At 31.9% G+C, this 27,423-nt stretch overlaps 1 protein-coding gene across 4 annotated transcripts; it reads right to left on the bottom strand.

The window, feature by feature from the left end:
• Nucleotides 1–2,092: 2,092 nt before the first annotated feature.
• LOC143239462 (winged helix repair factor 1-like) lies at nt 2,093–27,423 on the bottom strand. Of its 4 annotated transcripts, none has more exons than XM_076480546.1 (7): nt 27,308–27,423; nt 23,875–24,025; nt 16,005–16,162; nt 11,139–11,268; nt 10,325–10,421; nt 6,388–6,633; nt 2,093–2,949 (listed from the first exon to the last, which is right to left on the bottom strand). In XM_076480546.1, exons 2-7 carry the CDS (start codon nt 23,984–23,986, stop codon nt 2,907–2,909), a joined length of 786 nt encoding a protein of 261 aa, XP_076336661.1. In that variant the 5' UTR covers nt 23,987–24,025; nt 27,308–27,423; the 3' UTR covers nt 2,093–2,906. The 4 variants fall into 4 exon arrangements, with proteins under 4 accessions (XP_076336661.1, XP_076336658.1, XP_076336660.1 ...); XM_076480543.1 differs by having other exon boundaries at nt 27,149–27,331; XM_076480545.1 differs by having other exon boundaries at nt 26,998–27,314.

Here is a 27,423-nt window from a genome sequence, read left to right as displayed (position 1 = left end):
TTACTTTTTGTCTTCTTTTAATTTTCTATTTTTTCTTAAACCTAGTCTTAATAATTTCATCATCTCAAGGAACACTTCACTCTCAAGTCCTTGATTTTGTGATCACCATCTTCTATTTTCTTTCCTTCAGAATAATACTGCTTCTGACATCAGTAGCTGTTTTACTGTTGTTCTATTTTCTTTTCTTCAAAATACTACTGCTTCTGACATCAGTAGTTGTTTCAAACTCTCTGGTGAAAATAATTCCTAGTCCATTCCATACAGACAGTAACAAATTAGTTAATTTCTACCTTCACAACTTTATATGATTTAATACTGTGGTGCTCTTACAAATTATTAGAACTTTAGTCACTAACTTGGAAAAATAAACTCATTTGTATAAAGTAACTCAGTTTGTGTTACAGCTGACCCACCTCCAAAAGCATAAATACACTGATTTACTTCACCCTGCTGACTACAAAACTGAAACCTGTATTCTTAAGTTTGTGCTAAGTTATCCATCAGTTATCTTCTGGATATTTTGCTGACCCCATATTTATAATCAAAACTCAAATGTACTGGAAAATCTAATATTACATATTTAGAACTTCTAGGCCTAATTTAAAGTCACCACCTATGGCTTCCCCTATTTAACAAACAAATTACAGGATTAAAATATAGTTTACAACAATATTTTAAAGTTATGTTAATAAACCCAAAGTGACAATTGAGCAGCTTATGATCACCCTAAAATCTTCAAATATCACAGATGCATGAATGCAGATATGTAAAGAGGACTAACAATAAGAAACTGGTTATTGTATGAAGTTAACTTTATGTTGCCTTATCACTCATTCTCCATGTTACAACCAAACTTCTGAAATGAAAAATGTTATGAAACTAAATAGTTGTAGTTAAATGCATTGGTTAGTCTCTATAATGAGATCATTAGTGTAGAGACATTGACACCTGGAGACATTGTCCTCCATATTTTCCTTTTGGGATAATCAAGATGGATGTGGTCAGTACATGTCCTCTGTGAAAGAAGGATTTTAAAGTTTTTATAGGTACAATCTGAAGAAGACAGATCAATGTTCTGTCAAAACAGGCATGTTCCTCCTAAAATAAAACTTAATTATGCTTATTAAATTGTTGTTTACCAACTTACTATTATTATATTAGAATAACATGCTGACTTACTCAAGAACTAATCTTACGTGTAAGGTTATCAATGAACCTGATAATATTATAAAGTAAGTTAGTGTCTATTACTTCAATGAAAATATACACTCAAAATAAAAGTACTGAACTATTTGACTTAATAACCAATCAACAATCTCATCAATGTATTCTCAGTTAATTCATGCTTTTAAACATTTGAAATAATTTTGTAAACTTCCAAGAAAGTTAGTAATTGAGATGTAATCATTATGAAATGTCAAAAGTTCATCTAGCCAAAAGAATACAGCTGTCTGAATTAGAAAAATTAAAAAAGTATACAATGATACAATAAACTGAAACTAGTTTACCTAACTGCACAAATTTTATATAAAATATAGGTTCCTGCACTGGCAAAAGTAGTCGATTTCCTTATTTTGTTCTGAAGGTAATCTAAAAACAACAGCTGGTTACTTATTCCTCTGGCAGTAGTGAAATCTATTAACTAATGTCACACTCTCATGAAGCCTTTACAGTTGAACAACTAAGTATTAAGAAAACTTTAGTTTGACATCTTTGTTATAAATGTACAACTTTTAATTTCAATAATGTCTCCAATACTTACTCATTAAAAGTTAGAGAAAGTTACTTTTTTGGTGTAGCTAGTGTTATATAAGCATTCTAATCAAAGTAAAATTTTCTGTCCTAATATTTTTTTTGGAATGTGTTATGTCAAAGGGCATGCCTCAAGAAAGATAACTACTAAAATCAAAATCTGATTCTGAGCTATTTCAACATGTTAAGGTGTTTGTTGATGTCCAGTACAATAAAGGTAGAAAAATACTGAAAGTCTTTAACTCTTCAGGAGGTTTATCTCATTATTTAACTGTGTCAAATAAACATTATTAATGGATGCCAACTTACTTCCTCAAAGAAAAACGATTACACCAACTTCATAGAAAAGTTTTATTAATTGGTTATTTTACATTCACTTTCTTAAACTGAAAACCTTGTGCTATGTTAACAATTATTATGTTCCTTTTCAATATGATAAATTACATTCAGTTTGATAGCTTAGAAAAAAATTGGAAATTAAGAACTTGTATAGATCCTATACCTGAAAAACACACCTTGTTTCTTAGAGATTTACATTCAAAGTATATGTCAGAAACTAGTTATAAAACATTAAAGCTACCAATACTAATATTCAGTTTTCATCCTTTTTTTTTAAGTAACTATTTTCAATTTTTATTTAATCCATTTTGTTATCTATAATCAAAAATAGTCAGTTTGTATCAAAGGTTCAACATTACTCACTTATTCTCAAAATATTTTGACGTAAATAGCTACATCATTTTACTTCCCAAAAAGAAAGAATCACTTAAACAACATAGTAATTGAGAAATTACAGACTATTGTTTTCTGTGTTCTAAGTAAAGTAATAAATTTAAAATCCATTACAAAAACAAATGGGGTATTACATATTAAATTAAATTTAATATGTGAGACTCATCATATTTACAAATTTTCAATTCCTCAAGCTGGACATATTTGTACTTCCCACATCAATACATATTACAGTAACCACCTTTCCATATGCTACAAAACAAACGAACAATGCTCTTTTTGGATCCAATAAACTCATAACCTTGATCCAGTTAATCTCTATATTTTAATCCAGCTGTATGTCTTAGTCCAATGAAACACTGAGTTTAGATTCAATTGGTCTTCCATTCTCAGTTTCATTTAGTCTTCCAATCTTGGTCCAGTTAGTCTCTCAATCTCAGAAGTTTTCCAGATGATGTTGAAATGCTAAAAACATAGTGTTAATAAAAGACTTGGAAGATGAACAATTATTAAAATATTAACTATACATTTTTCAACCACCAGTACAACAAGGGTTATGGTTAACAACCATATTAAGAAGTTTTTTTGCTATCATACCAAATGTGATATTACATCACAATAATACTGATTAAAATTTTAATCAAATTATTTTGTACTCACTCAACACAAGATTCCGGATTAAAAAAATGCTAAGCCTACATTATTTGTTACAGTTTCCTGCTAGCAAAAATTTAGGCAACAACAGATTAAGCCACTAAGATAATGGTATTTAATAATATAAGTTGGACTTAAGAAGCTTCAACAGCTCAGGCATGCTACATCATAAAGTTCCATGTCTCTTTATACACAACTGATCAAGTGTTAGTTGCAATTACAAATATATACAATATTTTATTATATCTCTCCATAATATTTAGCCAGCTTCACATGCTCAACTATTTAATGAATGGTCTAAACTATTTACATCAGCTACATGATTTTATATTTAATTATAACATGTAGCCAACATGAAGTGCTTTGGTACAGAGTGAAAGACTTAAATGAGGGGTGAGCAACTTATATTTCATAGTGGTCATAACTGTGGCTAATGAAAACAATGTTGGTCACACTATTCAAAAAAAAAGAAAAAAAGAAAGATGTTAGTTTAATTAGAATAACTGCATTTCTACTTTCCTTCAATGTAAAAATTGATAGGGATTTTCATCAACAAGGTTTACAAAATTTGGCTTAATATTTATGCTCAATGAGCATCTTAGCTCTGCCTCTAAATTTATGTCAGTAAGCCAAGATCCGTATCTAAACTTCAGAAAATCTAGCATAGAAAATGTTAACTCACACCCATGTGGATCCAAACATGAAAAATAATTTTGAAATTGCTATCTTTAAATTTGGAAGAAGACTCTCATTTCTCACAATAGTGAGCAACATCTCTATGATAGGACATTTTTGTTTACCTTTTATGTGTTCTACGCTTTACAGGGTAAACATCTCATATTCTAATTCAAACTTATCCAAAGACAAAAAAAGATGTAATTTCCTCACTGAAATTTCTTAAATCAAATTGAAATGGATCATGCAAAAATTCAAATATCAATTTAAAATTTTTAAATTCGGAGGAATGCGATTCAAATTTTTGATCCAGTTTACACAAAGATCATTTTTAGCGTTAGATAAATCCTAATCCTTATTATTTTCTAGAAAACTATTCAACTTTGCAAAATGTGTCAAATCACTCTTTTGTAATTGTTCCACAAAGAGGTTTAGCTTTAATTGAAATTCATGAATAGATTGTGATTTCTTGCTTATTATTTTACCTTTTCTCTGAAGTTTCATATTCAAATTATTCAAGTTAGCCATCATGTTGCACAGAAAGTGTAAATCACACTGCCATGACAAAGTTTCAATTTCAGGGGAATTTTCAATCTAACCTTTTTCAACAAGATACTCTTTTATTTGAGGAAATAAGGAAGTAAATCGTTCCAAGACTTTTCCTCCACTTAACCATCTTACATTTGCAAAATCAGTAAGATCATTAAAAATACATTTGCTGCTTTTCTTCAAAGACTCAACAAACTGTCAATGGATGAGAGAGCTTCCACTTTTAATATAATTTACAATTTGTACAATGTCCATCAAATTTTTCAGTTCATCACTTTTAGACATCTGAGTACATAAATTTTCCTGATGCAAAATGCAATGGAAAAATGACAGTGTGGACTTCACATTATTTTCAATTAAATGCTGTTTCAAAAGAGAAATAAATCCTAATTTCGCCCCAGTCATGGTGGGAGCACTGTTTGTTGTAATAGAAACCAGTTTTTTAAAATCCAGATTGAATTTTTTTCACATTTTAAGAAATTTTTCAGAGGTTTTTTCCACATGGTCAATTTCGTAATCCACAAAAGCCAAGCATTCCTTCTCTCACATGGAGATCTGAAGTTACATATCAAACCCAAAATATCAACAGTGCAGTGTCACAAACAGCTGTTGACTCATTTAGTGCTAAATAAAAATATAAACAGTCTTTTAGTTGTTCAAGCAACTGATTTTCTATGTCTTTTTCTAACTCTAGCATTTTGCAGACAATTGTTCTTTGATTTAATTACAAATTATTTACCTTTTGAAGAATATCATCTTTTATTTTTGAATCATAATTCTCCAACAGAGTTTCAAATACCATAATCAATATTTCTTTTACTAGTTCAGCATCAGAAAACGATTTCCTTTTTTTGAGATAGAATCCAAACTACTTAAAAGCTAGCTGACATAACTAGTTCTAAAATCTTTTTAGGCCTCCCTTTTGTTCATGAAGTTCTGCTTTCAGACGACTAATTTCATTTATACGATTTTTGCTATCAACTGAAAATTTTACATCAAATTTGTTGTGAAAATTGTTAAAGCATTGCTTGAGGTTGTATAATTTATTATTCCTAAAAAATTGTTACACACAAGACACACTGGCTTATTATTTGCTTCAATCACTGCAAATTTCAATTCTCAAATTTCATTAAATTCTCGTTTCACGTTTTTCCAGTCACACACCATACTCTTTTCGACAGTAATGCCATAATTAATTAAATTGTCTTTATTTTTCTGAGTGTTCACCATCATCTGGATTATTTTGTTTTTGAATTATGGGATTAAAAACAAAATATATTTAAACACTTGAAAGTTGCACAAAAACATTTTTGCAAGCACACTCAATAACAAGCATCTAAACCAAACTTACATTACAAAATGGGTGGAGTCTGTGGCAGTGATGAAGTGCACGACATTTAGCTCTGACATGAGGCAGTGCAGTGGCTGATTACCGAATTTGCAATAAAAAATAAATGATGGAAAAAGTTAATTCTTAAACTCAAGCTGACCACAATTGTGCTATCCACTGGCCATGGAGTTGCCCACCCCTGACCAAAACTATTTATGTTAACTATGTAATTTTACAGCTCTTTAAAATATCTATTAAACCTAATATGCTCTGGGACTGAGTGAAATACCACATCGGCAATGGTTTCCAAAAAATAGTTTTAACTGAAATGCTGATACAACTATTTATGTTAACTATGTAATTTTACAGCTCTTTAAAATATCTATTAAACCTAATATGCTCTGGGACTGAGTGAAATACCACATCGGCAATGGTTTCCAAAAAATAGTTTTAACTGAAATGCTGATACAAATTCTTTATACTGAACAGTAATTAATCAGCAAAGAGTGATGTGAATTATTTATTTTACTGAGACATAGGATGATAGCTTACCACCAGATGAAACTTTACATTACAAATCTTTGACAAAAATGTGCTTTCAAAATATCACAACTTAAGTATTCCAGTTTAGAATCTTGTGATTAATGTTAAAAACTCATTAGGTATTTAATAGTTTATTTGTGTTAAAAGCTTACCATGTGACCAATTCTGCTCCTATTATATCAAAAATGTGATATTTCATGCCTAGCTTGGCTTTCTTAGGAAGGTTACGATTCTCAAGTTCTGTTTGGAAAATTTCTTTGTATTTGCTACGTCGTAGAATCTGAAGAACAGCTTTTCTACCTTGGAGAAAGGCCTTCATGAACTCCCCAGCTCGGGGAATAGCCAACCACCAACTGCCAATATCTCGAACATTCAGCAAACCCAAATACATCAGCTTACTACAAAGAAAAAAAGATATTAGAAATCAGCACAGAGAAAGCAAGAAAAATTGAGTTTCAGTTGCTACAAATACCAATATACACAAGACAAAAAATGCATTTAATAAGGTCTAAAAAAAACTATACTGAATGCAACTGATACATACAGCAATGCTACCAGAATCTGCATGTCCATGGTTGTTTTAGTTATAAACCAAAAGAGAAAGGAAAACTACAACCACGTTTCTTCCTTCAGATCTGGATTACTTCAATTTTGCTTACCATTTCTGTATAATTATGCTAGAGATGTTCAGAGCTTTTTGCCAGAACTACAGATTGTGAGAGCTATTAAAAATTATAAAAACTGAACACACTATTACACAATGGCTCAATATGCTAGACAGGCTGAACAAGGCTGGGAAAGGTCAACTACACAAAACTTCTATCTGTCTATACAACAGCTGCTACCATATAATTTGAGATTAGGTAGAGTTTCATTAATTCCACTGAAATGTTTCCAATCTATTCAATTCTCCATTTATATCAGTTCATCAGAAGCAACTTTTTAACTAGGCTATCAAAGTCATACACATGAAAGACATTTCATAAAATACCAGACATTTATATGAACTTAAACATACCCACAATGCATTATCTTTGTTTCAGAATTCTGCTCAAATTTACACAAGGGCTTTCTACATGTAGTCAACCTGAATTTTAAACTGATAAACTAAAAGGAAAGCAGCTAGATGCTTCCGATTCTTGGGCTACTTTTGTTTCGGTGAATATTAAGATTTCACCATCTAGTCATCTTTATAGCTTATCTATGGCAGATGTTTGCAGTAATAGAGCCTAAACCATGAATTCTCAGATTCAAAATCCAGGCATTAACCATACTTTAACATGTTTGTCAGTTCTCTACTTGTAGAAAAAATGAAAATAAATGCATACAAGTAGCAATTTATTTTGATTATTTATTGTGTTATTTTAAAATAAAACTAATAACATTGCAAATTTTATAAGAAGCTATATCAGCAATAAAATTAAAGCTGTGAATAACCTTACATTTTCCTAACATTTTCTATTAACATACACAAAACATTACATAATCATAAAATCTTTACCAAAATTATTTTATCTAATTTGATTTAAAAAGCTCTTAATTGTACTGCACACTATAACACTAAAATATAAAACATGGAAATAAAATTGCAAAACCATGTTTCAACATCTTAACCAAAACTTGTCACTATTCAGATTGACTAAAGGGAAAATAAACTGCTTAAAAATAGGAACTATTAATGAAATCACAGTGTTTACACACTTGATTCCTATAAACTGTCTGTTTCAATTGACTTTTAAGTGTCATACAGGAAAGGCCAAGATGGACATTCTGTCTTTTAAAATACTTAGTATAATTTACCGTGACAGTAAAGTGAGTTTAGTTTTAATCAATATTTTATTACATTAACCTTAATTCTGAGTGTCTCATACAATCACACACATCTTGGTAATGTAAGAATCCACTCTTAACCCTAATTCTGAGTGTCTCGTACAATAATACATGTTCTAGTAGTGTAAATACATGCTCTTAACCTAATTCCGATGTCTCATACAATCATACACATTTGGGTAGTGTAAGAATCCACTATTAACCCTAATTCTGAAATCTCATATAATCATACACATCCTAGTGGTGTAAATACATGCTCTTAACCCTAATTCTGATGTCTCAAAATCATACACATCTAAGTAGTGCAAATACATGCTCTTAACCCTAATTCTAATGTCTCATAAAATCACACATTCTGGTAGTGTAAGAATCCACTCTTCACCCTAATTCTTAGTGTTTCATACAATAATACACATCCTAGTAGTGTAAATACATGCTCTTAACCCTAATTCTGATGTCTCAAAATCATACACATCCAAGTAGTGTAAATACATGCTCTTAACCATAATTCTAAGTCTCAATAATACACATCATTTTGATGTAAACATGCTCTTATTAAACCTCGATTCTTAGTGTCCCACATAATGATGAACATTCTGGTAATATAACCATATCTTTTTTCATACATAAATCTGAGTAGCTTGTATAATAATACTTTTTCCAAAGATGCAAATATTTGATATCATCTCTGATTCTGTAGTTTTTATATAATTATGCACATCCTGGTGGTTTAGCTGCATACGCTTATCCCTAATTTTTAATTTCTCACATAATGTTACATACTCTAGTGGTATGAACATACGTGCTTCACCCTTATTCTGGAGAACCTGGTTTCACAGAAACATTTATTGTTAACTTGCTCAAGCCTGATGAAGTTGTTAATATGTTTTATAATATAATTATACAAAAACAAAATACTCAAGTAAGTTTTCATCTATTGTTAACTTGCTAAGGCCTGATGAAGTTGCTAATATGATTTATAATATAGATTATACAAAAACAAAATACTCAAGTAAGTTTGTGAATTTTTAACTTATTCATAACCTTTGTTAATTACCATTAAAGTTATTACAGTAGACTCATTTTTTAAACATTCCATTTGTAATATATACTGTTTTCTGCATATTTATCTTCAGAACTTAGAATAAATGTATTCGCTTGACACAATAAGACCATAAAAATTTAAAGCTTACAATATTGTTCATAAATTATATTGTAATAAAATACCTTTATTCTAATTGCACTCTTATATCTGCAACAAAGTATCTTGGAAACATATGGAATTTTTAACTTCAAAGATACTTTCATTTACTAGAAACATTTACACATCTAGCCTACAAAACAATGCTTTTCTATAAATACAAGTCCAAAGTTAATCTTCTTTAAATGAGTTTCTATTGGTCTGTTTCTTACTGCCACTGAGAAAAACAGCAGCATGTTTCAAACAGTTGGTCTTTCTTTCTAATAAATCTTATGCTTTTTTGATTTGTGATATTTTTAGGTAATAAATTTTAACATCTGTTAGTCAACATTCTTTTTACTTAATTACATTACTTGACATTGGGTTCTGATCACCTTCACATGGTCTCTCTTCTATTAAAACCTTTTATAAAAAACATCCAAGGAAAATCTTTAAATCAATCAATCCCTACATCTGACACTCTAAATCCAATGCTTCTGGCAAAGAACTGGCAAATATTACACCATGTATCACAAATTTTGTTCCTGGATAGTATGTGTTATTTCTTAATTGCTTATGTTGTAAAAGTACAGAAAATGGACATTATTCCCTTCAAACTTAGCTTCTGTGACCTGGATAATGAAATTTAGAAATTAACCTATTTTCTATGTAAAAACAGGCAAATTTGCACATTTTCATTTACATAAGGTCTGAATAAAACAACATATGAATCAAGATCTACATGTATTTATGCTAAAGTTATGCAAAAATGAACAAAAATGTTTAGAAGTGAGTAGTTATTTGAGATTTACAACTATAATGTAAATCACTTTCACGTCTTACCCCCAAATATAGTCTCCCGTCATGTTTTCGTTATACGCTCCCAGACACAAAAGCAAAGTTTGAAGAGAAAAATAGGTCTTTTCCATTTACTTTAGGCATAAGCAATTGGGAAATACACTTTCTGCCCAGGAACAAGAAAAAGTAAACATTTTGTTACATAGTGTTATCACATAGTTTACGTAAAGAAACAGCAGCAGCCAATTTTCACTAATTGTGATTTCATTCTAAGACATTACCTTATATCTTCCTTCTGGAACTTCAACTCCTCCTGTAGCCAGTTCTTGTTATAGCTGATGTCAGGACACGAGGCCACAACCTGCATCAGAAAGTTTTCTATAAACAAACAAAAATTTAGTCAGCAAACCTTATATATTAATTATTTAGTTATATTACTTTTCTAGGAATATATTCTGTTAAAGAGCTTTCCTAACTTTCCAATTAGCAAAAAGTATCACATTTGTCCTTCAGCTAAACTGCGTTAGAAGAATTAGCTTATTACACAATATAATATGATCTGTACCTTGACGTGGGAAGTAATACAGTATAATTCTTATACACGTAGGATGTACACATGTATTGCATGATATCACTAATATTAGTCTCTGATGAAATAATTCTACCTACTTACAATTAAACTAAACATCAATCGTAATGAGCACAACTAATTAAGTATATTTTGCAAATTTTCTAACTTAGAGAGATTATAATACACTTATATTACATGTGCAGTCTCACTGCAAATTATATTTTAAAATAAACTCAATGACATTTCACAAGGTTTGGTCTTAAATCTATACTATTGCCAGACATCTTGTGTGTTTGCAAAAGCTATATCATTAAAAAAATATACAGCTTTTAATACAAACAGCTCAAACATTTCACAATAATATTGTGTTCATAAAACATATATATGTATACACACTTATTTATAACCAAGATTCAAAAATAAATGTAGTTGCACATTTAAAGATATTAATTTTACCTTTTCACAGAAACCTTATACAAAGCTCAGAATTAATAAAATCTGCTGTATAATGAAACACTTCTTACCAATCAGTTGAGAGCCATCTGAATGGGATAACACATGCTTCTTGAAATCATCCAAAAAAACTATGGCTGTTTCTGTTTCATCAGCTCCAAGTTTAAACAGTCTAATCTTATTTTTAGCCCTTAATTCATTCTTAATAATAGAAAAAGAGAATAATTAAGTTCATATAAAAACATGGATAATTTCTTAATGTAAGTCAACGAAATCAAATAACTTGTACACTTGACCTACGCAGAACTGATACTCTTTTTATATATCACAAATGAAATCAAACAAAATCTTACCTCATAAATAAGAAAGCATCTACTTTGAGTAATTACACTTATAGTCAAATAACATTTTTCTCTTTAGCAAGAACAAAAGCAAATCTGAGATGAATCAGGTTTAACATGCAAAACGCAGTAAGCTATCTAAATAAATTTATGATGTATTACCAAAAGCTTCAGTAAATGACCAACTATATATATATATATATATATATATTTATGAAATATCAATTTTGAAATAACTTAATATTAATGCTTTTTGTTGAGTAAATGCATACATTTTAATTATCAGTAAATCTGAATATGGAGAAATTGCTTCAAAATATATCACATCATACAATAAAAGACTTCTTTTTATTTCACTTTTTTCAGAGTCATGTTTGTTTTTTTGACTCAACATTCTATGATCTTGCACTTTCATGAGGTGGAAAAGTTTTAATTTCAAAATTAACTAATATAAGATGCAGTGAGATAGTATTTTACAGTCTAAATTTGTCAGGGTTATTATTTTGTTAAAGGTTGGGAAAAGATCTGATGGAGGCATAAATAACAAAAGTGAAATGATTTAATTAAATATTTTAAAATAGTAGAAAATGCAAATTTATATATTGTTCTTCAACATCACAAGATATTTAATTTATACTTTTATCAAGTTTAATACTACAATACATGTCTATTAAGTCGTACTTTATCAAGTTCAGTAATACAATAAATGTTTATTAACATACCTTGCCAAGTTCAATACTACCAAAGATATTTATCATGTCATACCTTGTCAAGTTTAGTACTATAAAACATGTCTATTAAGTCGTACTTTGTCAAGTTCAGTACTACAACAGATTTTATTAAGACAGTCAGCCGAGTTCAATAGTACCAAAGATATTTAAGTCATATTTTATCAAGTTTAGTACTACAATAGATGTCTATTAAGTCATACTTTATCAAGTTCAGTATTACAATAGATGTCTATTAAGTTGTACTTTATCAAGTTTAGCACTATAATAGATGTCTATTAAGTCATATTTTATAAAGTTCAGTACTACAATAGATGTCTATTAAGACACCTTGCCAAGTTCAATACCACCAAAGATATTTATTACGTTATACAATGTCATGTTCAGTACTACAACAGATGACTTATGTCATACTTTGTCAGGTTTAGTACAACAACAGATGTTTATTAAGATACCTTGCCAAGTTCAATACTATCAAAGATATTAAGTCAAACTTTATCAAGTTTAATACTACAATAGATGTTTATTAAGACACCTTGCCAAGTTCAATACTACCAAAAATATTTATAAAGTAATACTTTATTAAGTTCAGTACTTCAATACATGTCTATTAAGTAATACTTTATATAGTTTAGTACTATAATAGATGTCTATTAAGATACCTTGCCAAGTTCAATAGTACCAAATATATTCATTTAGTCCTATGCTGTTAAGTTTAGTACTACAATACATATCCATTAAGTCATACTTTATAAAGTTTTTACCAATCAGTCTTCATTTTGTTTCTCTGTGTTATGAGTTGAGATAGTTGAAATGACAAATATCAACAGTATCAGTAATTCAGACTATTTAGTATTCTGGCTGGTGGATGATGGGTGGGGAGTGACAGAAAGCAAGTTTGAGTGAGATAAGATGGATGTATGTTTATGTTAGTATGTGCACAGCTAGGGATCAGATGACATTTCTCATTTTTATACCTTTTTTATTATTTCCTTCAAATCATATTTTCCGAGTGTCCTATGATATGCTAGACATTCAAAGGATGACTACAGTAAATTAATTAAGTGGGGTGTCATCTTGGCACCACTACTCATATTTAAAAATTAAATTATCATAAATTTCTACATGGCAACAGAAAATAGTTGTGTTTGTGAACTTATTTTATTTTTTTTAAAGACAGCAAGAAATACCAAGAGAGTACTAAAGTCTGAAATGAGAGCAGAGATGTTTCAGTCAGTAGGACTGCAAGTTTGAACTTCTGCAAAAAAAATTTATAATATTCTGATAATGTATTAGCTGCCATTTGCATGGAGCTATTCACTGCCTTTCTAGGTTAGGTTTTGTGCTTTTTTTGCTTTTCAATAGCCTTTTGTCAGCTCCGCTTTTGTAGATACATCAGATACTGTTTATATATCAACAACATTGAAACTGTGATATATTTATCATTAGACACGGTGTTATAGATGCCTGCAACATTCCTCCTATATATCCGTAACATCCCTTCCTATGGGGATGTTCTAGACAATTTGATGGGAGACCACTTGAAATCCAATTCCTCAGGAATTTGGAAAAATAGGGCTGAAAAAGTTGTACATAAAATAACCGAGATATGTTGCTATGGCAATCCACAATTAAAATGACATTGCATGTATTATTTCTCATTTTTGTAAACATTATTGTGCAAAAAACTTCTGCATCATCCTCACTTCCCTCTAATCTACAAGTTGTCAATCTGTACAACTATATTTATGTGTTAGATAAAATATGCTCATTTTAACATATTATTCTTAATATGCAACATCTAATTCTTAGATTGAGCTACCACTGGTGAAGTATGTTAAAAGACAGGATCTTGAACTTGGAAGAGAAGAAAAAAATTATGAAAACAATCAGGAAGAAAAGAATGTTAAATTACTTACAAATGATACCCATCATTCAGTGGTTGCACCTGATAATGCATTCTACAGGTGATAACATTTCAAACAAAATTCAGAAATGTGATCTTCCTGAATGCTGTCACTTCGTATTAGTAACACTTGTCACCTGAGACTAAAACAAGCACAGGGAATACACTTGTCTTCTGTGTGATGCAGTGTTGAAGTAGAAGCAACAGGTGACAAGGCAAAGCAGTTAACGAGTCTTGGATATGAGATTTTTTTAAGCACAAGAACAGTGAAGCTCATAAATACATGCCACAAAATCAAGGAAGTAGTCAATAAAAAAGTACTCAAAAGTGCAATATGCGAGTCAGTTAAAAGAAACAAAGGCAAAAATAAGCAGTTTCTAGACCTCTGTATAATATTGTACCAGCCACACACAAACAAGTATTATGATACTGAACTAATTGAAAGAATCAGCCTTGACTTAGAATACAGTTTAGATGCTCAGAAATCATGTGTAGATATTACATGGCATCAAATACAACAAACAGTGATGAAAAATGGTGCAAAAACAGCCATACTTAATGGTCTTCTGAATTACTTATAGTGCTAGTCTTTAATGCAGACCCTGTAATTTCACTTGCAACTGATGCAACATCAGTGATGTTGAGACAAAGATAAGGGATTGCAACACTACTTCTTGATAAACTGCCTGGCACTGTGCCAGCCATGGGCTTGAACTTAGTATGAGTGACGTCTTAAACAAAGCTACCAGCTTGAATCACTTACAGATTTTTGTAATAAATTGCATTCTCTGTACCATAGGTCTTCTGAAAATCAAGACGGAGCTACTTATCTGTGCTGAGTCTCTTCACTGTCAGCTAATGAAAACTGATTGTATCTTCAGTGTAACAGCTTTCTTTGTCTTATCAAATTGTAAAATCAACAATGGCAGTTTTACAAAGCTCTTTGGAAACACTGTGGTGGAACAAGTTGTGATGCTGTTAGATCTAGTGCAAGGAGGGCAGAGTATGAGAGGTTGAAGAGAGTAACAGTCATTACCTCTCATAGATCACCTGGGCTTGTCGAGTGATGGACACCTTGCTAAAGCTGTCTGAACATTCACTTGAGTTACAGAACCAAACTCTCTTAGTTTTTGAATGTCAGATAGAGAAGGCAGAAAAAGTTTGTACTGAACTGAAACTCAGATGGAAACTATTAAAATGTTATTTGATGAGAAAATAGTTTCTGGACATCTTCAGTAGTTGCTAACAGCTGTAAATACAGTTATGCTGTCAACAGTCAAATGTGAAAGAAACTTCAATGGAACGAGTTTATGTAAGTCACCACAGTGTGCATGACTTCAAACTGACCATCTTTCAACTTTCCTCTTTATCAAGTTAGTGGAGCCTCCACCTGTCAAAATTCAGCCTTAGTGAATATGTAAAGATATGACTTCTTAGTGGCAGGTAACATGCTGAGGAAATTGCATATGGAAAGAAAGAGGAAGCAACAGAAAAAAATAGACTACACACCATCCTGTGAAATTCTGTAATGTGAACCTGTATGTTGTCATTATTCACATACCTCAATAAAGTGGTAGATCAATATATCAATGTACACATCTATGATCTATTAAAAATTTCACAAAATTCTCTTTTTCTATTTGAAGGGAATCACCAACCATCAGTTATATTCTTTATACATTTATTTATGTATTATGTATATCTAATGTACAGCTGTTTCAAACTTCTAATATTTCCAGACCTTTTTTATACCCATCACCCTACTGCTCCTTCTAAATGTGTACCTAGTTTCTAAAACATATTTCTCTTCCTGTTCATCAGCACATTATATCGTTCCATATTCTTTCAAACAGTTCAGAAAGTTACATTTAATTGGATAATGGAGAGAATTCTTACTAGAACTATAATCAAAGTGAAAATGTTTCAAGTGTGAAAAGAAAAAGACAAAAAACTGCTAATTACCACTTGTTTATCAACCAGGGTTTTGTTCTTTACAATGCTATAAATCTGATGTTTGAAGATTATTGGTGGGAGTCGACCTTCAAAACTTTCAACTGGGAAAACAGACTTCAGGTAAAACAAGGAAGCCTCAGTGTCATTTGGGATGTCTGCACTATAAACTTCAAACCAGTAAATGAAGCATAATTAATTAAGAAAAGATATATATTTCTTTTTTTTTTAAATATCATACACATGTAAAGATTAAAGCAACAAACACTTCAACTTGTCAAAGTTACATCTATCTAACTAATAAAAAAAATTGAGATACCCTCTTATATAACAGAATATGAAGAATATTTTCTCTAAAAACTGTTGATGGAATTCCTCTAAAGGAAAAAAAATAGATAATTTATCACATGTAAAGCTGAATCCTCTCACTAAGCCTAACAGAAAACATGTAATAAAAGCTACTTATCACAAACACTAATATAGTTTTCTTAAAACCTCCCTACAATTTACTTGCCAATTTAATCTCATAATGCTTCTCTTCATCCTGCAAATGATATTTAGAGACCCAATCTAAGAAATAATTTATAAGTAACTTTAAAGCATCTGTAACTTCCTCTCCTATGAAATAAACTAGTTATTAAATGACTTAACAACTGCTGTCCAAACTATTATGAAAAGAAAGTCACCTAGAGCAGCATTTCTCAAAATTTTTTTTAAAACCAGGGACTGGCTCACTCCCTTTCTAAACTGTTACAGACTACATATTAGTTGTGACGAACTCACAATGGTCTGCAGAACAGTGCTAGAGAAATACTAAACTAGAGTTTGAAAAATAGAAAGTTAACAATCTTTGTTAAAACACACTAAAAACTCAATGTGGTTTTCAAAATAGATTCCTTTAATCTACAACTATAACAAGTAAAAGACACAATTCTTGTATATAGTTAATAATTTGTATAAAAAACAAACTAGAATCACAACTCAAAGTTAGGCAGTTTATTTGAAAAATCTGTGCACTAATCTCATCTGCACTGTATATTATGAAATGATGAAATCATTTCTGACATGAAACTTGCCTAACACCAGTTATGGTTTTTCCCTATGAAGGTGCATGATTGATTAAACTGTTTCATTTATCTTTGATTATGTGATGCAAATTTTACCCTAAAACCTGCTTTGTAAAGCTATTTTATAAATTATATAGTTCTACATTCACCAGCTACATAAATGGTAGTAGCTCATATTTAATTAGTTTATAATTTTAAGTTTTAAGAATGACCGCTTTAAAAAATAATCTGTCTAATTCTAGTCAGTAGGTTTATATATAAATATTTATATACAGGGTGAGCCAAAAGTAGGTGGACAGTAAAAAACCTTTATTTAGAGATCACACATATGTAATAAGACAATTATATTAATGAAAATAAAATGTTATTTATTAACAAATGCTCAAATTGTTGAGATTTCCAATACTCTTTAACACCCATATTCGTCTGTAGTATTTGACATTATGGGTTCTATTAACAATCTAAAAAAAAAAACAGATAAATTATGTAATTATATATATATAACACAAATAATATAGTTGCAACATATTTATAATATACAATTGCATTAATATAACCGATACATAAACCCATTCCAAATGCTGTCCACCTACTTTTGGCTCACCCTGTATAATGTGTGTGTGTGTTGTTTACTATCATAATTTATCGTTCCTGTATGAACAGCTATATTCTTGTTATCAGCATAAAAATTAATTTCTCCAAATACAATAGGGAAAAGCTAACATTTTAAGAAAATAAAGAGGAATGTTAATGTTTAAGTGTGGAACACTGTTAACTTTCTGTTGACTTAAAGTTATAATTTTCCTACACTGAAAATATATTTTTAACAGTTACTTACTTCTGCTTGCATACATAGCTATTTTCATTCAGTGCTGCACTCTATTTGCAAGATTTGTTTGCATGCCACAAACCTTTCACTCCCACGTACCTTTGGTTTACATGGTTTAACTGATTCAAGCCTGCAAATTGACATGAGACAAGCTTCCACCAACAGATGCTCCTCACACACGTGTGACTTGCACCATGTTTTTCTACCAACTATCACTTCAAGTTTAAGCAGAAACCTAAACCTGATGGACATTGGGAAGGAAGAGAAAAGTGTGGACAGTAGTAAGTACCTGTCAGAAATATATTTTCAGTGTAGGAAGATTACAGCTTCCAACAAGGTACCTCATTTCTGCTCACATACATAGCCAGAATCCCACACTGAACAGATAGAGGGACTGGTGCAAGGGAAGAAGTAGAAGAATCCTTTGAAAGCATCATGAGGACACGCTCACAAGGGAGCCCTCTAATAATAAGATATGTGGGATACCACACCACTGTTGTACCAATTAAACTCTTCAACCAGAAGTGGAAGAGATGAGATAAAACTGGGTAGGCAAATCTGAGCAGCACATCCCAATGGGAGAGTAAACAATTGGACATTGATCCTAACCACAATGTTTAATAATTTCAATGTCCCTTATGAAGAAAATGTAGGTAAAAGAAGGGAAACACTCCAAGATGTAGAATGGTTAGAGCATGACAGACCAAACACACAGCAACTCAACTGCATCCAAAACTTGATTGCTGGGAACCAACATACATGTGGAGGTATGAAAGAAGATCACATCATCTTCACCTCAGATTCAGCTGACTGAAGGAAGAAATTCTCACCACTAATTAGAGGACAGGGCACATGTTATTAAAGCAAAATTCATAGCTATCCACTGAAACCAAACACATCAGGCCACCTCAAGTGCAGTAACATCCTTGGCATAAAACCATTGAGGGTTAGTGCAAGAGGAAGAAGCAGGGCAACCAACAAGTGCACCCATCATGACCCACAATACCAAAGCAGTGCAACTAAGGCAAAATGATGAGGGACCAAGCACCTCCTGAACATGTGCGAGGACTTGGTGATTGGGTTAGCTCTAAACTCAACCACCTGGAACATGCTTTCATGCTGGGATAGGATGAGAGATTCCAATAAGAAGGGTGAACTGTATATATGCCAACACACTGTGTCTGTGTGTGTGTATATCAGGTAAATTGGTTTAGCTCTAAACTAAAAATTAAACTGCTAGGAACTTACATCCATGTAGGTATAGGATGAGGGATTCCAACTGCATGACATATGGTTCAGTTCTAAATCCAAAACTGACATCCAGGTGGGGGGAGGGTAAGATGAGGGATTCCAATCTCAGTACATGTATAGGGACACGATGTTGATTGGTTCAGCTCTAAGTCCAAAACTCAATTATCAAGAACCAACTTTCACAGGATGAAGTATCCCATCACTTATGACAGCTCACTCCACAGCTACAGTATCCCCTCTGAGAAGACCATGCACAAATGAAGTGCCTTTTTGGAGATTTCTTCAACTACACCAGCAGAACACCATCACCCTACTTTATATTGTATATTACCCATTCAAGAGAATACTCACATGGTCCACTAACCCAACAGCTTGGATCTGAAATATTGTAAGGACTCTCTTACTCCACTGGAAGAAATGGGAGAAAAAATGGAGTGAAGATTGCATAAGAAGGTACATATAAGAGAAAGTACAATGAGTGATCATGAAACCCTATTCTGAAAAGCAGACCAAGCTTGATTTAATCAATCTAAGGAATGGCAGCAAACTTCTTCTGCTTTACCCATGAAGTCCATGGGTCACTACAGTCTGAAACAGGCATATTTATGAAACAAATATATCCTAAGGAATGACTTATGAGCAGTCTAGAAGAACACCTCATGTGTAGCATATGTAATAATATAGAGCACTATGCATTTAATGGTAAGTGGTATCTGTCCAAACATATTTCAATCACTCAAGCTTATATATATATATATGAAAGAAAACTTGTACAGTTATAGTCACACTGAAGTCTGAAGAATGGCAACAGGTGAAAGATAACCCAATGAAGAAGAAACAGCAACAGAATGAGGACAGTGAGAAATGAAAATATGAAGAGTGGTCCACATGCATGCTTGAAGAATTTCCTCCAGAGAATGACACAGATGAAATGCCATGAAAAAAAGTAAGTGCCTAATCTGATGGGAAGACACCAGATATAATTTATGGAAAAAAAGAAAACAAGGAAAAAAATAAGTCAATCACATTAAAAGGCTAACCCTATTGGTAAGGGTAAAAGGAGAGAGAAAAAAAGATAGTTGCCAATGAATGAATGGGTGATAATGGTTGTGACAGAAGGAAGCTGTGTGAGAGATATAACAACAAGAGCATAAACTTGGCATGGAAGTCCACACACATCAGACCTCAGAAAAAAAAAAAAAAGGAAAATGAATGAGAAAGAGAAATTACCCTCTGCAGCCACCAAAGTCTTGGAAAGGAATGATAAGAAGAATGGTACAGAGTACATGAAATGTTGATGACAAATCTGCCCAATGATGTTAACAGACTAAACAGAGGAGGAAACATGCCTTAAGGGATAAATGAAACATGGAACAAGAAGAAAAAGGTTCAAATGGAGGTTAATTACCTGGGACAAAGACTGCTGTAAAATGGAAGAGGCAAAGGTGGAGAGGATTAGCTCTGGAGCAGCTTCAGAAATCACAGCTGAAATGGCCAGTAAGGAACAGTTAGAAGGACTTGATATGGAATGGAGTTGCTGACAGAAATCACTCTAGGTAAGAAATGGACAGGAGAATACAAATAAAGGAATTTGTCTGTCCAATCCTAACTGAATGCATCAACAGGCACAGCAAGTGGATGAGGCAACAAAGACCAAAACTAAGATAACTTGGTATTGAGGATAGCAGCAAATGCATCTAAGTATGCACTACCCATCAGAATGCATAAGCACTGGAAAATCTGAGATTTACAGACCACTACATAGGATAAATTTTGTTCATGCAGGATAGAAGATCTGGGACAAGGTTAAAAGCAAATGGAACATGTCAAGCAAATAGATGAATACTGTGAGTGTAGGCCCAAAAAAGGAGATCCAGACAATTGCAGGAAAGAGAAAGAAAAAATACAAAGCTCAATGAACAGCAAAAATCTCCAAGGTATTGATATGGTAAGATCATTTAGTTACAGACCATTGACATGAAGTGACTTGCTACTCAACCCACATCCCCACAGTCATAAAATGAAGTGTCTGTGGAAATAAGTAAATCTAGGCAAAGGAGAAGAAGCTGAACCCCACTGAATTGTAAGCCTCATCCAATCACAAATGCAGATCATTTATAAAGAAGAAGGAAAGATAAGAGAAGTATCTAAGGGAATCAATGCAAGGTTTCATTGGTTATGAAGAGAAGCCACTGATGAGATCTCATGTGAGCCCAACACATGAAGATAAATAATATCATACAGGACCACATCCCTAAAAGAGATAGGACTGTGTGAGCAACTATAAAGGAAGCAGTAAGGCTACTGATGACTGCCTGCTCTATCAAGTGAAGTCAAAGAACAGAAGGTTGGGCCCAACTGAAATGAGTGTTGAACAAAACACACAAATGGATAAGATACTAGGTAGGAACAAGGAAGGATTTCTCCAATTTGATCAACCAACCAACCAGAGCCACCTCCTACAGAAGCAAATGAGTGTCCCAAGAGAAGTCAGTCATCTATATAATGGTAGAAGCACAACCCTCAAGTGTGCATAAGTATGGAAGAAACATTGACCTCCCAACAGTCAGACAAAACGTGCTGTAGCAAGCCCAAAATTGATAAACAATCCTGTGAGGAATAAACCAAAGGTAGAGTCTCTACTCGAAACAAATGATCAACCAACAAAGTCAACTGCTGTCTCACAAATTCCACTTGGGATACCAAAGGCACTAGGAAATTTCCAAACATCAATCAATGGAAAAAAGGAGACAGGTGTAAGTTCTTAAAATATGGAGATGGCAAACAAATATGGAACAAAACCACACCTCACTCCATAAAATCCCAACAACAGAAGAAACCATGTGTAAAACAAAAAAGCAGAAGCTGACAAACATGCCAACAAGGATGTAACAAGGGCAAATATATATCCCCAAAAGAATCTCAGGACATGGGTAGACTACTTCAGAGGCATATGGAGGACAAGTATCATAAGATACATGTGAGTGTGAGTTGCAGGTGAAAAAACTGGGCATGGGACAAAAGAACAGGACAACCAGAGTCAGCCCCCCAAACAGGTAAAATGGATTTTAGTTGTTGAGAATCAAGGAATGGAAAATTGACATGACAGTAGGCTGAAGAATACTAATCCAAAACTTGTGGAGGGCAAGGTATATCCACACCATTACATAACTGAGAAACAAAATGCTCAGCATAAGCCCCAATATCATGAGATGGTTGAATAAAAATACTGAAAGGAAGGAGTACTGTGTAATAAGGAAGGTGAGAGGATTATAGGAAACTGGAGAGAAGGATAAAACAGAACATACCTGGGAAATCATGTAAAAAAACATACTAAGCTTAACAGAACCTATAATTTGAACTCTGGAAGACACTGCAAATTCAAACAGATGAAAAAGGCCATCAAATGCATTGTTGTCCCAAATATGTTTGGCTTATTCAAAAGAAAGTTGGGCAGCATCAGCAGCAGAAGGTTGGCTTAAATAATGGTGAATCTCTTAACAAATAATTACCAATAATTCCAAAGCTCCCTCTACCATCTGAAGCCTAAACAGGAGGTATCCTGCAGTTAAAAATTAATAATGGAAATGAAAAAGCAAACAACTGTGTTGGTAAAGATGGAAAAATTATTAAGTTCCATAACTGAATAGAAAATTAAATAATACCACAAAAAAATGAGGTACCATAAGAACTACATAAAATATGTGAGAAACTGGGAAATAAATAATTCAAAATTCAAGGGAAAACACTAAATGTCTGAACACAAGCACTAGTAAATGAAAAGTGATAGTTTGGTAGAATAGCATAGAAAGAATCAATTACACGAGTCTTGGGTATGTGGGGTTCATCTATTGGTTGAGGCTTGTTGCATGACAATTTGTATGCTTGAATCAGGGGTAAAATGAGGGGTAGATGGAAGTGAAAGACTTGTGGCATGCAAAAAAATTGTACAAATAGAGGGCAGCACTGAACAACAATAGATACGCACTTGAGCAGAAGTAAGATACCTTGTTGGAAAGTTTAAGTAAGAGGAGAGAATGTATTTCAAGAAACAATTACAATAGTATGGACTGTCTGGGTCTAATGATATATATATATATATATATATATATATAGTGTTATAAACAAAAATAAAAAACCATAAAAAAGTATATATGTACACACACACACAATGTATTGCAATTTTACAAATTAAACTAAGATGTTAGTAGAGGCTTTAATGATTATATATTTACAATATTTGTATACAGTTAAGTAAAATAAATTAAGTTTTTAGTCTTCAAGAGATCTTATAAAACATCATAGAGTTACAAAAATTAATTTTATCTATGCCACTTAGTGGTGAAAATATTGCAACTGAACAAAGGTACATTTTATTAAAAGTTAACTTGCATGATTTCAATAAGGCTTCAGTTTTGTTAGATATGGTACCTGGTAAATGTCATTTATATAAATTACACAGAGTTTTACACTATATTCTCAAACATCAAACAAAACTAAACAATTTTCTGCAACCATGTATCCATTTAAGGAAAAACTTATAAAATTCAATCTTGCTTTTAGATGAAGTGGATATTAAATTCTTCAAAAGAGAAAATAATTCTCACCTTATTTTTCTACTAAACAGCAAACAATAAATTTAAAATATGACCTAAAAATGTTAGTGTATGTTATTCATGAAATATTATTAATTCTTAACTAAATTCAGGTAAGGTTTTAAAAAAAATTCACCCACCTTGTTCCTCAGAAGTACTATCATTTTTGACACTGTCATTAAAAACACAAAAAACCTTCTTTTTCTTCTTATAAATATCTGGGAGAAAACGTCTTTTAGTTCCTCCACTCATCCTTTTTCTTCTTTAAAGGACTGACTTAAAATGTCATTTCTACCACATAATCAAAGGGATACCAGCCATTATTAGGTTAACCAAAAACAATAGTACTGATGGTACATGAAATAAGTTTTAATAAGAACTAACAGCAGGGTTACTGATGTTTTAAACATAGTCTGCAAGGTAAATTTTAGGCACAATAATCAATCTGTTTTAAAAACAGAATAACCAGGAACTATATATATTGATAAAAAGATACAAACATACAGTTTGCTTTTTTAAGATGTATTCACTTAACCTACGAATAATACGCAGCTTAAAAATAGTTATTTGTGGGATAAGCAATTTATTTCTGCACAATATTTCATCTATAACAGTGAGACATGATGGTGTGCAACATCTAAGGTACAAGCAGATGTTCCCTAAATATTGTTTGTGATCATGTAATTTTGTCACCCACAAAATAATGCAGAACAAAAAAAATATAACAAGACTTAAAATAATTGTTACTTGTCATTCCTTTATTGGGAAAACAGTTTTGTGTTAGGAAACAAATTCACCATGTTATAAGATACGTTTTTACCACAAATAATGTATTTAAAGTTTCAGCTTTAATGGACTGCACTTGTCTTTCTAGAGTCTGACATTTCATTTATAGAAAGCCTCAGTAAAGAAGTTGAAATGTCACATCACCTTACTAGGAACAGTCCATTAAACCACAACCATACCAGTTCACTCTGCCTAAAAACACTTCTGAAACAAGAAAGCATTTAATAAAAAAATCCTCAACATGGATATGGTCCCTCACCACAGTTATTTGATACAACTGGTTAAATATTTCATTTTCTCTAGAGTACAGCACTTGCAGTAAGTTGATAGAACAAAGGGGGATATGACTGAGGTTTTGAATGCATAAAATCAGGGGACTTCTCAAAACATTTGCAAGCAGAACAAAACAAAACTACAGGATATTAGTTATGAATACCTCAGACATGACTACAGTTAAGGAATTGTTACTTTTCTAAGAGAGGCCTAACAGAATAGTTTTCCTTAAGGTGTAATAAAAGATATGATGCTTAGTTTAAAGAGGTATTAGATGAGTACTTTAAAGATTATGTTTGTATAAAACAAAAAGAGAAGAAACTGACGATCACTGAAGAAGGTCGAAACATTGTTCACTCCTCTACATGAAAAGTTTTCTCAACCCAAACGAGTCATTTTTACATATATATTTCTCTACAAGTGGGTTTTTTCGACATCACTAAGAAACTTCTTTTATTAGTAAAAGCCTAACTTATCTATCATTATTTCATCCTATATATCAACTTGAACGTTTTATAGCATCTATCCCTGATTTGATCATGAATGACTTTAGTAAGCCAATTTAGGTTTAATCTCTTGGTCCACCTAGGCAGTCCCATTTATAGCCAGCCCTGATACTTCATATATTTTCTAAACACTCCCTTACACTCTCAAATTAACTGTGTCTATCCAATTACATGTGAAAGCAACCCATTCCAGTTGAGCCTCTCTGTTAGAAAAATAAACCTGTTTTAGCTGAAGACAACTCCTACCCTGCAAAAATTTATATTTATATACTTTAGTCCTACTATTGTTACTGTTAAATAGGAAAAAATACAACACATCAACACAAGCAATTCCCTGAACAACATTACAACTCAATCAAATCCACTCTAAATCTTCTTTTTTACAAGAGTAAACACATTTTTGGAAGTTTCCTTGAAGGGTGTAGGCTGTTATGATTTGTGAAATGAGTAAAAGGCATGTATCATATCAATATGAATAATTAGTGGTCAGTTAAAAAGTTAACTAGTAAGTTCGTTCTGTGACTTGATGGAAATTAGTAAGTACGAAATTAATGAATATTCACTCAGTGATGTGTTTAAAATCAGAAAAGTCATTCAGTGTTACAAGTGAGAGGTACCATACCTATTCTGTTATTCATTCAATTAAACATGGAATTCTGCAACTTCATTAGATAGACCTACATTAGTTTCAAAGTTTATGCATTTGAAATTAGACCTACAAGTGAATGTGACTGTAATAAGCATTTACTGAAGCAATAAAGTAATTCGTTATCATTATATGGATTGGAATCTGCATTATTTTTACCAATTAACACAAAATGAACCTGTCCAAAAATATAACATGAATTCTGATAAAAATAAAACATAAAATGACAACATAACTTCCATATACATAGTAACTTGTATACATGAAAGGTTAAAAGAAATACACTCTACATGAGTTTGCAGAGAACAAGATCCACCAACTTTAGGAGACAAAAAAGAACAAATGTAACTAGTATAAATTATAATTTTCTTATCCAAAGTATTTAGATGTAACTAGATTTTATTTAACCAGGATTCACTTGTTGTATCTAACAGGTAAACTTATTACTTATTCCCAATCAGGGATATTCATTTGAAAATATTAGAATTCACCTGAATCTTTAGACATTAACCTCTCAGACATAAGCAGAAATATTGCAAGATTTTCCCCAGATATAATAAAAGACATAAAAAAGAACCAGTTAACTGACTTCTATAACGCTGGATGATAGAAAGCAAAAGGTAGTTATTAATATAGTCCTTTGATACTGAGACTTTATCAAAAGTGGCTTACCTCAAGAATCGAGGTATTTGTTGTTTCTTTGTTTTTATTAATAATGTTGATAGGGACATAATTAGTAAATTATTACAGTTTGAAGATGAACTTCAATTATGGTATTTCTAGCTATATTGAGAATGTTGGTGTATTAAAGAATGACTTGGATTAATTAGGAAACATGTTGGACAATGGCAAATAATCTTAAATTATAGTAAGAGAAATACATTGGATTTGGGTTATCTTCACTTGGATTCAATGTTTAATCTTAACCTGAAGATGACTTAGGAAGGTCATCCTTATCAGTAAAAGTGTTAACACCCACACCAGCCGTTCTGAGATACAATAATACTAATAGTATAGCACGTTAACAGTGTGTAATTAATATTTTAATATACCTTGGCAAATTTCAGTTCCATTATTGACAATGTGATTTAATAATGAGTTACGAAGATGAAAGTATTACTTTGATCTTAAAATGAAACTGGTAAAAGTGAAATCAACGCAAAGCGTCATATTATTTTAATCCATGTTATACATAAATCTTACCCTAAACTTTAAGCAGAGTACTAACTACAATACTAGAATTCTTCCTTTCTCACTACTTGTTTGAACTGTACATAATCAGCATCATTAAACACCCTCCACCAACAACAGTAAATTCTAATTGTACACAACCTAAATGTAGCTGAAGGTAATAAACTTAACCTATACTGATACGCCCTCTCTTCTGAATATGCGTAATAGCTGTAAAATATACTTCCACGACAGATAAAACACCCAGGTAGCTAAATTTCCAAGTGATCAATTTCGTAAGTTGTGAC

This window comes from Tachypleus tridentatus, chromosome 13, assembly GCF_004210375.1.
Source record: "Tachypleus tridentatus isolate NWPU-2018 chromosome 13, ASM421037v1, whole genome shotgun sequence".
Lineage (NCBI taxonomy): Eukaryota > Metazoa > Arthropoda > Merostomata > Xiphosura > Limulidae > Tachypleus > Tachypleus tridentatus.
Note: the sequence above shows the minus strand (reverse complement) of the source record. Positions and strands in the feature narration are given on the sequence as shown.

What these genes read in the sequence shown, in the direction of transcription:
- LOC143239462 (XM_076480546.1), bottom strand. Translation starts at nt 23,986, where the DNA reads ATGAGTGGAGGAACTAAAAGACGTTTTCTCCCAGATATTTATAAGAAG. An exon ending in TAGTACTTCTGAGGAACAAG is followed by an intron (nt 16,163 to 23,874) that starts GTGGGTGAATTT and finishes ACTGGTTTGAAG; the next exon opens with TTTATAGTGCAGACATCCCA. An exon ending in GGAGCAGAATTGGTCACATG is followed by an intron (nt 2,950 to 6,387) that starts GTAAGCTTTTAA and finishes CTATGTTTTTAG; the next exon opens with CATTTCAACATCATCTGGAA.